Raw genomic sequence first — 13355 nt, 5'->3', positions numbered from 1 at the left:
ACGACATGCCACAGATGCTGCTGATAGAGATTAAGATGTATTGAACCTTTAAACTAGACACTTATCTTCAAACTGCTTCAGGCAGCCTAACCCTGCAGTCTAAATGCTTGTTTGTAAGTCACTTGGGATACACACTTCTGCCAAACAAATAAATGTATCCATATATCACTGTCTACTCCGTGATGTTTGTCTCTCTCAGTTCGGGAACAAGTACCTGCCCTTGATGTTAAAGTTCTTGCCCAGCAGCAGGTGTTTGAGGGAAGGGTGTCTGGAGAAGGCAGGAATGACACAGAGGAGATCAGCATCCAGCCCTGAAATGAACACAGAAATGTACAGGCAGAGTCAATAGCGACTGAAGCAAATGCAACTGAGGGGAAAGAGACAGACTGAAGGTCAGTGGGAGCAGACAAAAGCTTCCTTTCATTTATGCAGTTAGATGTCTCACCGTTGTCTGAGATGTCCAGTGTGCTGATGCAGGAGACTCTGGGGAATAGGTCCTGTATTATCCCTGCTCCAGCAGACCTGAGCTGAGAGGCAGACAAACGGAGAGAATGAAAAAGAGATGGGGAATAAGGGTACACGTTGTACAAACAGAGACGGAACACTCAAAGACTCTAACATGTAATATTTATGCTAGCATGCACTCATATTTTTCTAATAGCTCAACAGAAAAAGCATGGTGCTAACAACACCAAGGTCATGGGTTCGATTCCCACTGATAAAATAGACCTTAATTCACAGTCACTTCTGCATTTATGGCATTTTCATATTTAAGTTATGGAAGCTTGTTTAATGAGATAATTGCGACTTCTTGTCTCACAATTCAGACTTTTTTCTTGCATTGAGTTCAAGATTCTGACCTTTTTCCTTGCAATTCAGAATTGTGAGATATAAACGCAGAAATATAAACTGAGAAAAAAAGTCAGAATTGTAAGATATAAACTTACAACTGCAAGAAAAAGTCGGAAATGTAAAATAACAATTACAATCAGATTACAATGACCTTTTTATTTTTTATTTCATGGAGGAAACAAAAAAGAATTGATAAAGTGTGAGAAAGAAACTCAGAACTGTGAGTTAATATCTAGCAAATCTGAGTTTCTATCTTGCAATTTGGACATTTTTTCTTCATTCCCATGCAAAAGGTCTAAATTTGTAAGATAAGTATTTCATTTTTTAAATTCTGTATCAGAAACAGGCTTCCATGTTAACATCACATCAAATCAGTGTTGGAATAGTTTTAGTAATTTTGAAACCAGGGCTTGTCACCTTTTACTCAAAAGAGCATTTACTCAAGTGAAGTTTCTGTGCAGGCACATATGGTACATTCTGGATAAAATTTAAATTCTAAAATAAACCTAGCATTTTAGTCAAAAATAAAGTACTGCAGATCCAGAATGACTCATACATTAGAAATAGCTCTGCACATTTATCACTTTTTGTACACATATGGGACCAAACAGCAATTTTTAACTATTTTTGGTCTATTTAGGATGTATTATTCCTTACTTTTGCAAAATAATGAAATTTATAATAGTTAAAAAAAGTGTCACTGAAAAAGTTTTTTAAAAGCACCTAAACAGTTACAGTTATTTTGAAGGAAAAACTATGTGAGGCATAATAATTAACATTTACATTATTATGCATTTGGCATATGCTTTTATCCAAAGCGACTTGCATTGCATTCAAGATACCCATTTATTTATTTTTTCATTAAAAAGTTTATTAGGCAAAATTAAAGCAATTTATGAAACAGCAAACATATAATATATATATATATATATATATATATATATATATATATATATATATATATATATATATATATATATATATAAAATATAAATCCCTGACCTGAAGCCAATACACAAAATATATAGAAAATAAACATTTGTGTAACCTGACTTTTTAATAACTTATATGCTATGATAGTGTACTATATAACCTGTGTGACAACTAGCCCCAGTCTCCTTATTTTCAAATCCAAGGAAAGTAGCTGTTAAAACAGTTTATGGTTTGATTTCCAAGAATGAATAAAATGATTTTGTAAGGTCAAAATAAGGCAATGCAGGCTTCACCAAGATAAACACATTGCACTCTCAAAAGAGACCTTGAAAGATTTTCTGTCTGACTAATTCTGTAGCCAAGATATCTGTACACACAGCAGAGTGACCACAGACTGAAGGATTGAGGCTAGAGCCAACAGAGAGAACGACAGGCATTTATAGAGCTCAAGCCAGATTTAGGTCCACAATGGGGGGATGGGGTACCTCACAGCCGCTGATGTCCAGGTGTAGGTCAGTGATGTGAGGATTGGATGAAAGCCCAAGGAACAGGGCCCTGTGGAAGTGACAGTGAACAAACACAGGGACATTGTCATTACTGACAGCATTACATGCCTCATTGAAGAGACTTAGCATTCTATTATGTGCTTCCATGGTTGATCTCCATAATAAATCAAATCAGAAAAGTTCTATATGGACACCGTCAAAGCATTACGCAGGTCTTAAAGGATTAAAGGGAAAAGAGCTTAGAGATTAGTTTGACTCTTCTGTTGAGAGAAGAGAGCTAAAATCAGGTGTTCAGCTGGGTGTGACAGCCCGTCTTGCGCTCGGTTTGCGTTTGTGAACCGGGAGGAGGTATGACCCTGTTTGAAATCTTCATTTGAAAACATTCTGTGTTTCCCAAAATAGCAGCTGCTGCGTGTACATCCTGAGGTTAGGGTTAGTATTACTTTTTTTATTCATCTAAGATACATTAAATTCATCAAACATAACAGTAAAGACAATTTTAATGGCACAAAAGATTTCAAGAAAATGCTGTTATTTTTAAACTTTCTATTCATCAAAGAATCGTGAAAAAAATGGCAGGGCAGCACAAATGCTTTAACACTGGTAATAATAAAAATGGAAAACAAAACTGAGCATGTTTTCCAAAAATGATTACTTAGAGGGTTAGTTCACCCAAAAATGAAAACTGTTATTACCTGTTATTTTACTCACCCTCAAGCCATCCTAGGTGTATATGACTTTCTTCTTTCAGACGAATCCAATCGGAGTTATATTTAATTGTCCTGCCACTTCTAAGCTCTATCATTGCAGTGGGCGGGTGTTTCTGTTCAACAGTGCAAAACATGTTAAATAAAGTGCGTGCATCCGTAATAAAATATGCCTCACACTGCTCCGGGGGGTGAATAAAGGCCTCCTGTAGCGAATTCATGCATTTTTGTAACAAAAATATCCATATTTCCAATGTAATAAACAAATTTCTATCACTTCCGCTATCTGTCATACGTGAAAGCCGTGCCGGTGGATGACGTAGTATGTCGGCATTGCGTGATTAGTGACGAACATGGCGAGAGAACAAAAAAAGAGCTGTGTGAGGCATGTTTTATTATGGATGTGTGCACTTTATTTAACGTGTTTTGGACTGTTAAAGAGAAACACCCACTCACTGCAATGATAGAGCTTAGAAGAGCCAGGACAATTTTTAATATAACTCTGATTGGATTCATATGAAAGAAGAAAGTCATATACATCTAGGATTCCTCGAGGGTGAGTAAAACACAGGCTAATTTTCATTTTTGGGTGAACTAACCCTTTAAGCATTACACTTTTGGGGGGAATGTGGTTGACTCTGTTCAGCAAGCCCTTCAAATCTATATTACATTTAAAAAATATGCTTGCCTTTAAAAATGTACACAAATGAATCCACATGTTCAGATTGATTTCCATGCTGCCTACAGTACATGCTGAGATGAAATCTCGGTATTTTTGAAAAATGCAGTGATAACTAATGATTTTTGTGCTTAAAGAGATAGCTCATCCAAAAATGAAACTTCTGTCAACATCTACACTTGTTTTTTATTTGGCCGTACAGTGAAAGTCAATGGTCACCAAATGGTTTGGTTATACCAGCATTTTCTTTAGAGTATGTAGCACTTGAATAGTATAGATAATTCAGTTCAGTACAGTCATTTTTTCCCAACAGGATACCATAACAATATGCTCAACCAAATCCTGGGTTAGCGTGACCTGGGTTATCTTGTTCCATACAAGTCTAAAACAGCTTAAACCAGCCTAATGTAGTTAGATTATCTCCTGGAAGGTGAAAAGCTGGTTTGTGGATTTAGAGAGGTTTTGGGAAATTGTGAATTGGTCAGAATAGGAGACCAGCTGGCTAACCAGCCAGATTAAACTAGCTAAACCAGGGTTAGGCGCAGCACAAAAAGCCAAAACGGTGACTCGACTCACCTCAGCACATCGGGAGGCATCTTCATAGACGCCAGACTGATGTGAGTGAGGCTGAATGCTGAACTGAAGAACTGACGGAATGAAGGAAGTGTCTCTCTCACTTTCCTAAAGTGTGACAGAAAAGAAGGGGGGACTTTTATCCATAACACATCATACCACACTTCACAAAACCCTGAGCAATATGGCAGAACAAGGGCTCAAAAGAATACCCTCTGGCTTATTAGAAAAGAACTGGTTTGTAACTCTATTACGTGTTAAACATTTTAACAACAGTCAACATTTTAACAAGCTGTCATTGGACCAAACAAACAATTATTTGGGTGGGATAGAACTAGATGGGGAAAATGAGAAAAATAGAGAGAGAGAGAGAGAGAGAGAGAGAGAGAGAGAGAGAGAGAGAGAGAGAGAGAGAGAGACAGTCAGTGAGGGATACTGGGGGGCTAAAAACATGACATTTCATGATAACACTTTTGCGTTTGACAGTGACATTATCATTTAAGAGAGAGAGAGGGAAGAATGTGTGGTGTAAATGTGTTAACAAGAGCAGAGAGTGTTAAGGGAACATTCCTATTTAATATTCATGAGCTCTCTGTCTTATCAGCTCAAACAGATTTACATTGCTGCCTTCACATGGCACTGGCATAGCCAGATTTACTCACACACACATGCCCACACACCTCTCACGTAGTTGCCCATGTGTGCAGTGGTTCTGTGTTTGGGTGTGCATGTTTCTAAGTGCTTACGTTAACAAGTGTGGGGGTTTAGGTGGGAGTTTGTGAATGGATGAAATTAGTACTAGGAAAAAGAGGCCATGCTCACTATAGCATACTAACACAGTATACTGCTGCAGTGTATACTACGTATACTGAGCACACTATGCAATGACCCACTACATTTGCCAAATTTCGAAGGCCCAGAGTGATATTATAAGGAGAATCTATACTTATATTAGCGTTCACACCAATGCACGATAACATTACTTAACATAGAGTGCTACTATTTTGTCCTCTACTGCTTTAAGTGCTCAATCTCTTTAAAGTGGGGTGGATTCTGATTGGCTATCAATGTTTTTATCATTAATCACCTAGAGATTTTTTTTCTGAAAGTGATTCCAGCAATATTGTTCCTGTGTGACATGAATGATACCAAACGATTCCAGTAATACTGTCTTGCTAATGGCCCTTTATACAACAAAGCACAAGACAAAACAGTATGTGACAAGAGAAGTGAGTCCGAATTCTAGGGGTGTAACGGTATAGAATAATGTATCCCACAATGCAATGCATTTGACTTTAACTTCCATTTTCTGTTAGATTAATGAACTCTAAGTAATAAAAAAACTAATGTTTATCTGTTGTTGACTCACTATTTGAATCCTACATTTTAACACAAAACTGGATTAATCAGAAAGTTATGAGGTCATGTAACAATGCACTGCACAAGGCGTTCTGTTGCACTAGCTATTTTCAACAAATATTACATAAACAGTATTGCACTACTGCACAGCATTTAGGATGTAGTAATCTAGTACTTTAATCCCAACGCGAGACTATTTCAATCTTCAGACACCCAATCATCTTCAAAAACTTATCCCTCTGCAAATTCAAACCCAATTAAGAACAAACACATTTGCAGGAGATGCAAAGGATGAAGAAACCTTCCAATCTGAACAATAAGTTCAGCTAAAATTAGCCTCATTTTTCAGAGAGTTTCTCATAATGCCGTTAACGTGCCAAAGGGGAGATGGAATTGCTGTTCGGGTTCAGAGGGAGTCAGACAGGAAGATGGATCATTGTATTTCTGTTTCTCCTCAGCCTACAGCTTCTTTTCGCATGCAGGCACATGCATGTTTACTTGCAATATCACAGACTTCTGTTGTTAATCTAATTAGAACTACGAGATCATTGTTAGAATAAAAACCTTTTTTTTTTTACTTAATTTAAGAGCTGTTTTTCCAAAGTTAGCTCACATTTGGAAACAATTTTGTCACAAAAAAAACATTTTTTCTTCTGATGCTGTTATAGTGGCTGTATTACCATCTGTGCAGAATGCAGGTCCATCAGCTCTATCTGATCACTCATGTCCCAGTTTAACTCATATTGCATCTCTGCAGGCACTCTTCCCTGCTGGGAAACCCATTTAAAAGCAGCCTCTGATGATAGTTGAATCCAGCTGGAAAGCTGAAATCAAATTCATACCAACATAACAAATATTTAATAAATTTAAGATCATAAAAATTATAATTATACATAACATAAAAGTTATTATCAAAATTTAGAATCAGATATAAAAATATAGTTTTTATTAATATTTTGAATTAGTTTTTATATTTATATTTATATTTTCTGTTTTCATTTTAATTTTAGTTACAAGTTTTGTGATTTTTATTGTATATATTGTTTTTTTTTTCTTGAATATTCTAAGTAGGTTGTATTAATTTTTATATCATTATGGCTATTTAAGTACATCAAGTTAAACAAAATGAAAATGAGAAATATTTCCATGGCAACTTACTGAAACAGTAATAAGTAATAAGTTTAATGTTTTTGATATTTTATTTTATTTCAGTTAAAATGTATTTTAATTATTTTAAATAAAGAAAATGTTTTAATGATTTTGGGTTTAGCTTACTATAATAATCTTGCTTCTGTACTTTTTTGTTTCCAATAACAAAAATATATGTAAACATTATTTAAAAAAAACAATATAGTTTCTTGAGAAGAAAAAAATAGAAATTTGTTTTTCTTGTTTTAAGCATAAACCTCAATAAAATGTATTTATTTATTTGTAAAAAATTATTTGCATGTACCATAAGAAAACTAAAATTAATAGAAAGACATATTATCTGAAAATAAGTCTTAATATCTTTGAATTCAGAAATAAACTTGCATCTCAAGTAAATATCTTGTTTTAATGATGTTTTGATATTTTTACTGAAAAACAAGACAAAATAATGATTTTTTTCTGTGTGTATACCGTAGGCATTTTATATACAGTAGTACCTCCCAGCAGGATTCTACTTTTTAACCTTAAGTTCTTCCTGAGGAACTGACTGAGATGAGTCAAACTGACTCGTGATGATGTGCTTGGTTGAAGCAGGCAAGTTTAACTCACCTGTGAGGCTGATGGATTATCATGTGAGAGCTGGTGGGTGGCAGTTTAGCTCACCTGTGAGAGAAGGAGTTTTTGGACAGGTTCAAGTAGGAGAGATCGGCACAGCAGCCCCGCAGCAGAGCTCCAAATAACTGAGAGGAAATGGAAAGAGGACACAGAAAACAGAGAGGAAAAACTAGAGAGTGAGGGAAGGAGAGTGGCAGCAAAAGAACTAACATGACTAACATTAGTATAATTCTGCAATTTAGGACCATTAAATGTGACAGAAATATCAATATGAAATCAGAGATAAATTGTTGTCTCACATCCTGAGTGCAGTGACATAAATCATGGCGAGTAAAAAGCAGTTTGGCAATAACAAACTCAGAAGGATGAGACACAACTCACAGAGTCTACTGTACAGTCAGTGCCTGACAGGTCCAGATGCACCAGGCAGTTCGGCTGTGCCAGGAACAGGTACAGATTCTACAATGAGGAAGAGTATTGAGGCTGTTAATAGCAGTGTGTATGTGTGTACTGTGTACCTGTCTCTGTATGTGTGAGTTATTTTCAGCAACTGTGTGTTGGTCCTCACAAAGACAGCAAAACCCCCAAAAAAAAAAACTTTGTGAGAAGCTGCCTAATGGTCCCAATGATAAAGACAAAGCTTTATAATCTGAATACATAATCTAGATAATCTAAATACATGTATTTTAATTTATAAATATACATATTTTTGTGTAATTTTTTATAGCTTTATATATACAGGTCCTTCTCAAAAAATTAGCATATTGTGAAAAAGTTCATTATTTTCCATAATGTAATGATAAAAATTAAACTTTCATATATTTTAGATTCATTGCACACCGACTGAAATATTTCAGGTCTTTTATTGGTTTAATACTGATGAATTTGGCATACAGCTCATGAAAAACCCAAAATTCCTATCTCAAAAAATTAGCATATTTCATCCGACCAATAAAAGAAAAGTGTTTTTAATACAAAAAAAGTCAACCTTCAAATAATTATGTTCAGTTATGCACTCAATACTTGGTCGGGAATCCTTTTGCAGAAATGACTCCTTCAATGCGGCGTGGCATGGAGGCAATCAGCCTGTGGCACTGCTGAGGTGTTATGGAGGCCCAGGATGCTTCGATAGCGGCCTTAAGCTCATCCAGAGTGTTGGGTCTTGCGTCTCTCAACTTTCTCTTCACAATATCCCACAGATTCTCTATGGGGTTCAGGTCAGGAGAGTTGGCAGGCCAATTGAGCACAGTAATACCATGGTCAGTAAACCATTTACCAGTTGTTTTGGCACTGTGAGCAGGTGCCAGGTCGTGCTGAAAAAACGAAATCTTCATCTCCATAAAGCTTTTCAGCAGATGGAAGCATGAAGTGCTCTAAAATCTCCTGATAGCTAGCTGCATTGACCCTGCCCTTGATAAAACACAGTGGACCAACACCAGCAGCTGACATGGCACCCCAAACCATCACTGACTGTGGGTACTTGACACTGGACTTCAGGCATTTTGGCATTTCCTTCTCCCCAGTCTTCCTCCAGACTCTGGCACCTTGATTTCCGAATGACATGCAAAATTTGCTTTCATCCGAAAAAAGTACTTTGGACCACTGAGCAACAGTCCAGTGCTGCTTCTCTGTAGCCCAGGTCAGGCGCTTCTGCCGCTGTTTCTGGTTTCAAAAGCACACGCCTGTGCACGGTGGCTCTTGATGTTTCTACTCCAGACTCAGTCCACTGCTTCCGCAGGTCCCCCAAGGTCTGGAATTGGTCCTTCTCCACAACTCTTCCTCACGGTCCGGTCACCTCTTCTCGTTGTGCAGCGTTTTTTGCCACACTTTTTCCTTCCCACAGACTTCCCACTGAGGTGCCTTGATACAGCACTCTGGGAACAGCCTATTCGTTCAGAAATTTCTTTCTGTGTCTTACCCTCTCCCTTGAGGGTGTCATTGATGGCCTTCTGGACAGCAGTCAGGTCGGCAGTCTTACCCCATGATTGCGGTTTTGAGTAATGAACCAGGCTGGGAGTTTTTAAAAAGCCTCAGGAATCTTTTGCAGGTGTTTAGAGTTAATTAGTTGATTCAGATGATTAGGTTAATAGCTCGTTTAGAGAACCTTTTCATGATATGCTAATTTTTTTGAGATAGGAATTTTGGGTTTTCATGAGCTGTATGCCAAAATCATCAGTATTAAAACAATAAAAGACCTGAAATATTTCAGTTGGTGTGCAATGAATCTAAAATATATGAAAGTTTAATTTTTATCATTACATTATGGAAAATAATGAACTTTTTCACAATATGCTAATTTTTTGAGAAGGACCTGTATATATACAGACAAAAAAAATCTATAAATTATAAATTATGCAAAATTGAAACAAAAACATGTAAATATATAAATATCTGTATTTAATGTTGTAGTTCAACTCTAAGCACTACAACACTAAGTTTACCACTTATATAAGTTATGGCGTTATATAATTTATGGTATTTTCTATTTTGGTTTTTATTGGAGATTCTTTTATACACTCAAATGTAGGTTAATGCAAATCGCTAAATATTTAGATACATATTTGCTCCAGTGTACCTACTTTTTTACTAACTTGTGTAACCACTACTCTACAACCACTACACTACAACTTTAACTATATATACTGCATGTATACTGTATATATATATATATATATATATATATATATATATATATATATATATATAGTAAATACAATTAATTTAATTACAGAATATTAGAAATAAAAGTGAGATAAAAACAGGTTCTAACCGTTGCATCTTCTCCAGACAGAATCCCTGGGTTCTTACTCAGGTCCAGATGAAGAAGAGAGTTGGAGTAGTCATCACTGGAGCACAGGGCCTGAGAAAGAGATGTGACACCTGCGAAGAAAGACAAAGAAAGGCTGAATCACGCAGGAAATCTAAAGTCCACTCGAGAAAATGCTTCTATTTTGCATGTTTTAAAAATATATATATATTTTTCATTACAAATTAAATTACCTGCACAGCAATTTGAGTGAAATTTGCTTTAATGACCTCATAGGTTTCAAAACCAGATAATCATGTTCTCTCACAAGATTTGAGAGTGATAAAACAAGCATCTTGAGCTTTAATGGAAGCAAAACATCTGAGTGTTTGTACAAAGGAGTTTGCATGATCAATGTCAAAAAAATACATATTTGGTTAGTGTTGACATTTCTTCAAATCCCTAACATTTCTTTGTATTTCCCGGATTAAATTAGATTTCAAATCCTACATTTTCAATGTGGCCTCAGACTTTTGGACTCCACTGTATATGACCACTTAACCACAACAACACACACAATGCTCTGTAAGCAGAGTGCATTTTCATTTGTTTCTGAATACATGAAGGAAATGCTGGTGATTGCCTTTTGTAGAATGAGACAGAAAGACAGCTCAACTACCTCTGTTAGGTGGCAGCTTGCCAGTGAACTCAGCCAGTACGCTTTCTCACCAGGGAGTAAGAAAAACATCCCATCGCACTCTCTAAAAGGAGGAATTTACTCATCAAAATGTTAACCACTGCAACCTTTCATGATCCAGTAGTCTTTGGTTTTGCTTTTATGGTTGCTGTAGTTGATTTTTTGATGTGCAAATTCTGTTTTTACTGCTGATAGGATACTGATTTTACTTCAAAGTTCACTATAAACCCCAACCGGATGTGGCAGATGCCAAAATAAAAAATCTCAGTTTGAAATGGGTTGTATTCTCTCATGGCACAAGTTCATCTAAGTTCTGTATTCAAAGTTAAAACTTCTGCAATGAAGTTGTCACAAATCAGATTACAAATAACGATTAATGATGGGAGCTATTTCGAGTGGATGTTGATTCATGGCGCGTGTTAGAAGGCTATCCATCTATCCATTCGGTTTAAAACTGTATTGATTGAAAGAGAAAACCAGAGATTTAGCAGACCCTGGAAGCAGCCAAGGATGCTGGTAATTGAGTCTGGGTTCTCTAAGAGAAGACTGGCTCTTTAGTCATGATGCTGAAGCTCTAAAGTCAGATCCAACTAATCCATCGATGATCTTACTGATTTAACAGAGAACAAGAAGCTGATTCTAGATCAGTGGAGTGAGAATCGTTATTTTACAGTCTGAAATGCTACACAGAGATTGTGTAACAACGTAAGCTGGATAGATCTGCTATGGCCTGTGTTTGGGATAGATTGTGGTTTCACTGTTTTGTTTTGTTTTGCATCAAGTTCATGGGTGTGTAATTAATGGGAAAAACAAGTTTCTATTTTAGTTTATTTTATATTTTAACAAGTTATTCTGAGAACACAAACAACCCCTCTTTTATTGAGTGTTCAGAAATACTATAATATTAATCAATATAATAAATATAAAAATACAAATCTATATGTATACCTATATAGTTTCATATTTAAATCATACATGAATATATTGTTTAATATTAATATTATTTTTTGTTTTCATATTTGATAATCTTTGTTTTTTTAATATACACACACATACAGTTGTGCTCAAAATTATTCATACCCTTGGTAAACATGATTAAAGGCGGCTGTGAAAATAAGTCTGTATCATTAATCCTTTTGATCTTTTATTAGAAAAATTTACAAAAAAATTAACTTTTCATTGGAGAATATGAATTTAAAATCAGAGAAAAATCTCAATGTGATTTTTTTCCCTCTAATACACATTGGCCACAATTAATCATACCTTTTTATTCAATACTTTTTGCAACCTCCTTTTGCCAAGATAACAGCTCTGAATCTTCACCTATAAAACCTGATAAGTTTGGAGAACATCTGACAAGAGATCAGAGACCATTCCTTTATCCAGAATCTCTCCAGACCCTTCAGATTCACAGCTCCATGTTAGTGCTTCTTCTCTTCAGTTCACCCCACTCATTTTCTACAGGGTTCAGATCAGGTAACTGGGTTGGCCAGGGCAGAAGCTTGGTTTTGTTCTCAGTGACCCATTTTGGTTTTGGTTTTGATGTTTGTTTGTGGATCATTGTCCTACTGGAAGATCCAACAAAAGCCCATTATAAGATTTCTAGCATGGACAGTCAGTTTTAAATGTTTTATATGCTGGTATTTAATGGAATCCATGATGTCATGTATCTAAATAAGATGTCCAGGACCTTCAGCAGAAAAACAGGCCCACAACATTAAAAATACAGCTGTATATTCCATTGTACACACGTGGTACCTTTTTATCCCTGTGTGCACCAAACCCATCTTGAGTGTTTGCAGCTAAAAAGCTCCTTTTTTAGTTTCATCTGACCATAGAAACCAGTGCTATTTGAAGTTCCAGTCATGTCTGACAACTGAATATGCTGGGGTTTGTTTTTGGATGAGGGAGGAGAATTTTTCTCGAAACCCTCCCGAACAACATGTGGTGATGTAGGGGCTGTTTGATATTTTGTATTTTTTTAGGCTTTCTGACCCCAAGACTCAACTTATGTCTGCAATTCTCCAGCTGTGATACTTTTGAGAGTGTTTGGCCACTCAAACTCTCCTCCTCATGGTGCATTAGGACGATATAGACACACGTCATCTTCCAGACAGATTTGTAACATCTTTAGTTGACTGGAACCTCTTAATTATTGTCCTGATGGTCCTGATGGTGGAAATGGGGATTTTTAATGCTTTAGCTCTTTTCTTACAGCCACTTTCTTAATTTGTGAAGTTCTACAATCTTTTGCTGCACATCAGAAATATATTCTTTGATTTTACTCGTGATCAGTGATTAAGGGAATCAGGCCTTTGTGTTCCTCATATTTATAATTTTAATCATAATAATTTCCTTGGGTACCAATAATTGTGGCCATTGTGTACTAGAGAAATAATTTATTTCCTAATGTGATTTCCCCCACTTTCTTTTTTTACTTTAATTAAAGGTTAGACTTTTTTTAAATTTTTGAATGAAAATCAAATGGATAAACAATGCATACTTATTTTCACAGCCTTCTTTGATCATATTTACCAAG

At 35.9% G+C, this 13355-nt stretch overlaps 1 protein-coding gene across 2 annotated transcripts in view; it reads right to left on the bottom strand.

Moving 5' to 3' along the window:
• The window catches only part of carmil3 (capping protein regulator and myosin 1 linker 3), a 54513-nt gene that overhangs the window by 17346 nt on the left and 23812 nt on the right, over positions 1–13355 (bottom strand). For both annotated transcript variants that reach the window (XM_042718702.1, XM_042718703.1), the window contains exons 13-19: positions 10144–10253; positions 7755–7832; positions 7422–7498; positions 4254–4358; positions 2271–2340; positions 446–527; positions 215–311 (exon numbers count right to left, since the gene is read on the bottom strand). In XM_042718702.1, the coding sequence (XP_042574636.1) occupies positions 215–311; positions 446–527; positions 2271–2340; positions 4254–4358; positions 7422–7498; positions 7755–7832; positions 10144–10253 (619 nt within the window). The remainder of the gene's footprint in view (positions 1–214; positions 312–445; positions 528–2270; positions 2341–4253; positions 4359–7421; positions 7499–7754; positions 7833–10143; positions 10254–13355) is intronic.

The sequence above is a fragment of the Cyprinus carpio genome, chromosome B2 (assembly GCF_018340385.1).
Source record: "Cyprinus carpio isolate SPL01 chromosome B2, ASM1834038v1, whole genome shotgun sequence".
Taxonomy (NCBI): Eukaryota; Metazoa; Chordata; class Actinopteri; order Cypriniformes; family Cyprinidae; genus Cyprinus; species Cyprinus carpio.
Note: the sequence above shows the minus strand (reverse complement) of the source record. Positions and strands in the feature narration are given on the sequence as shown.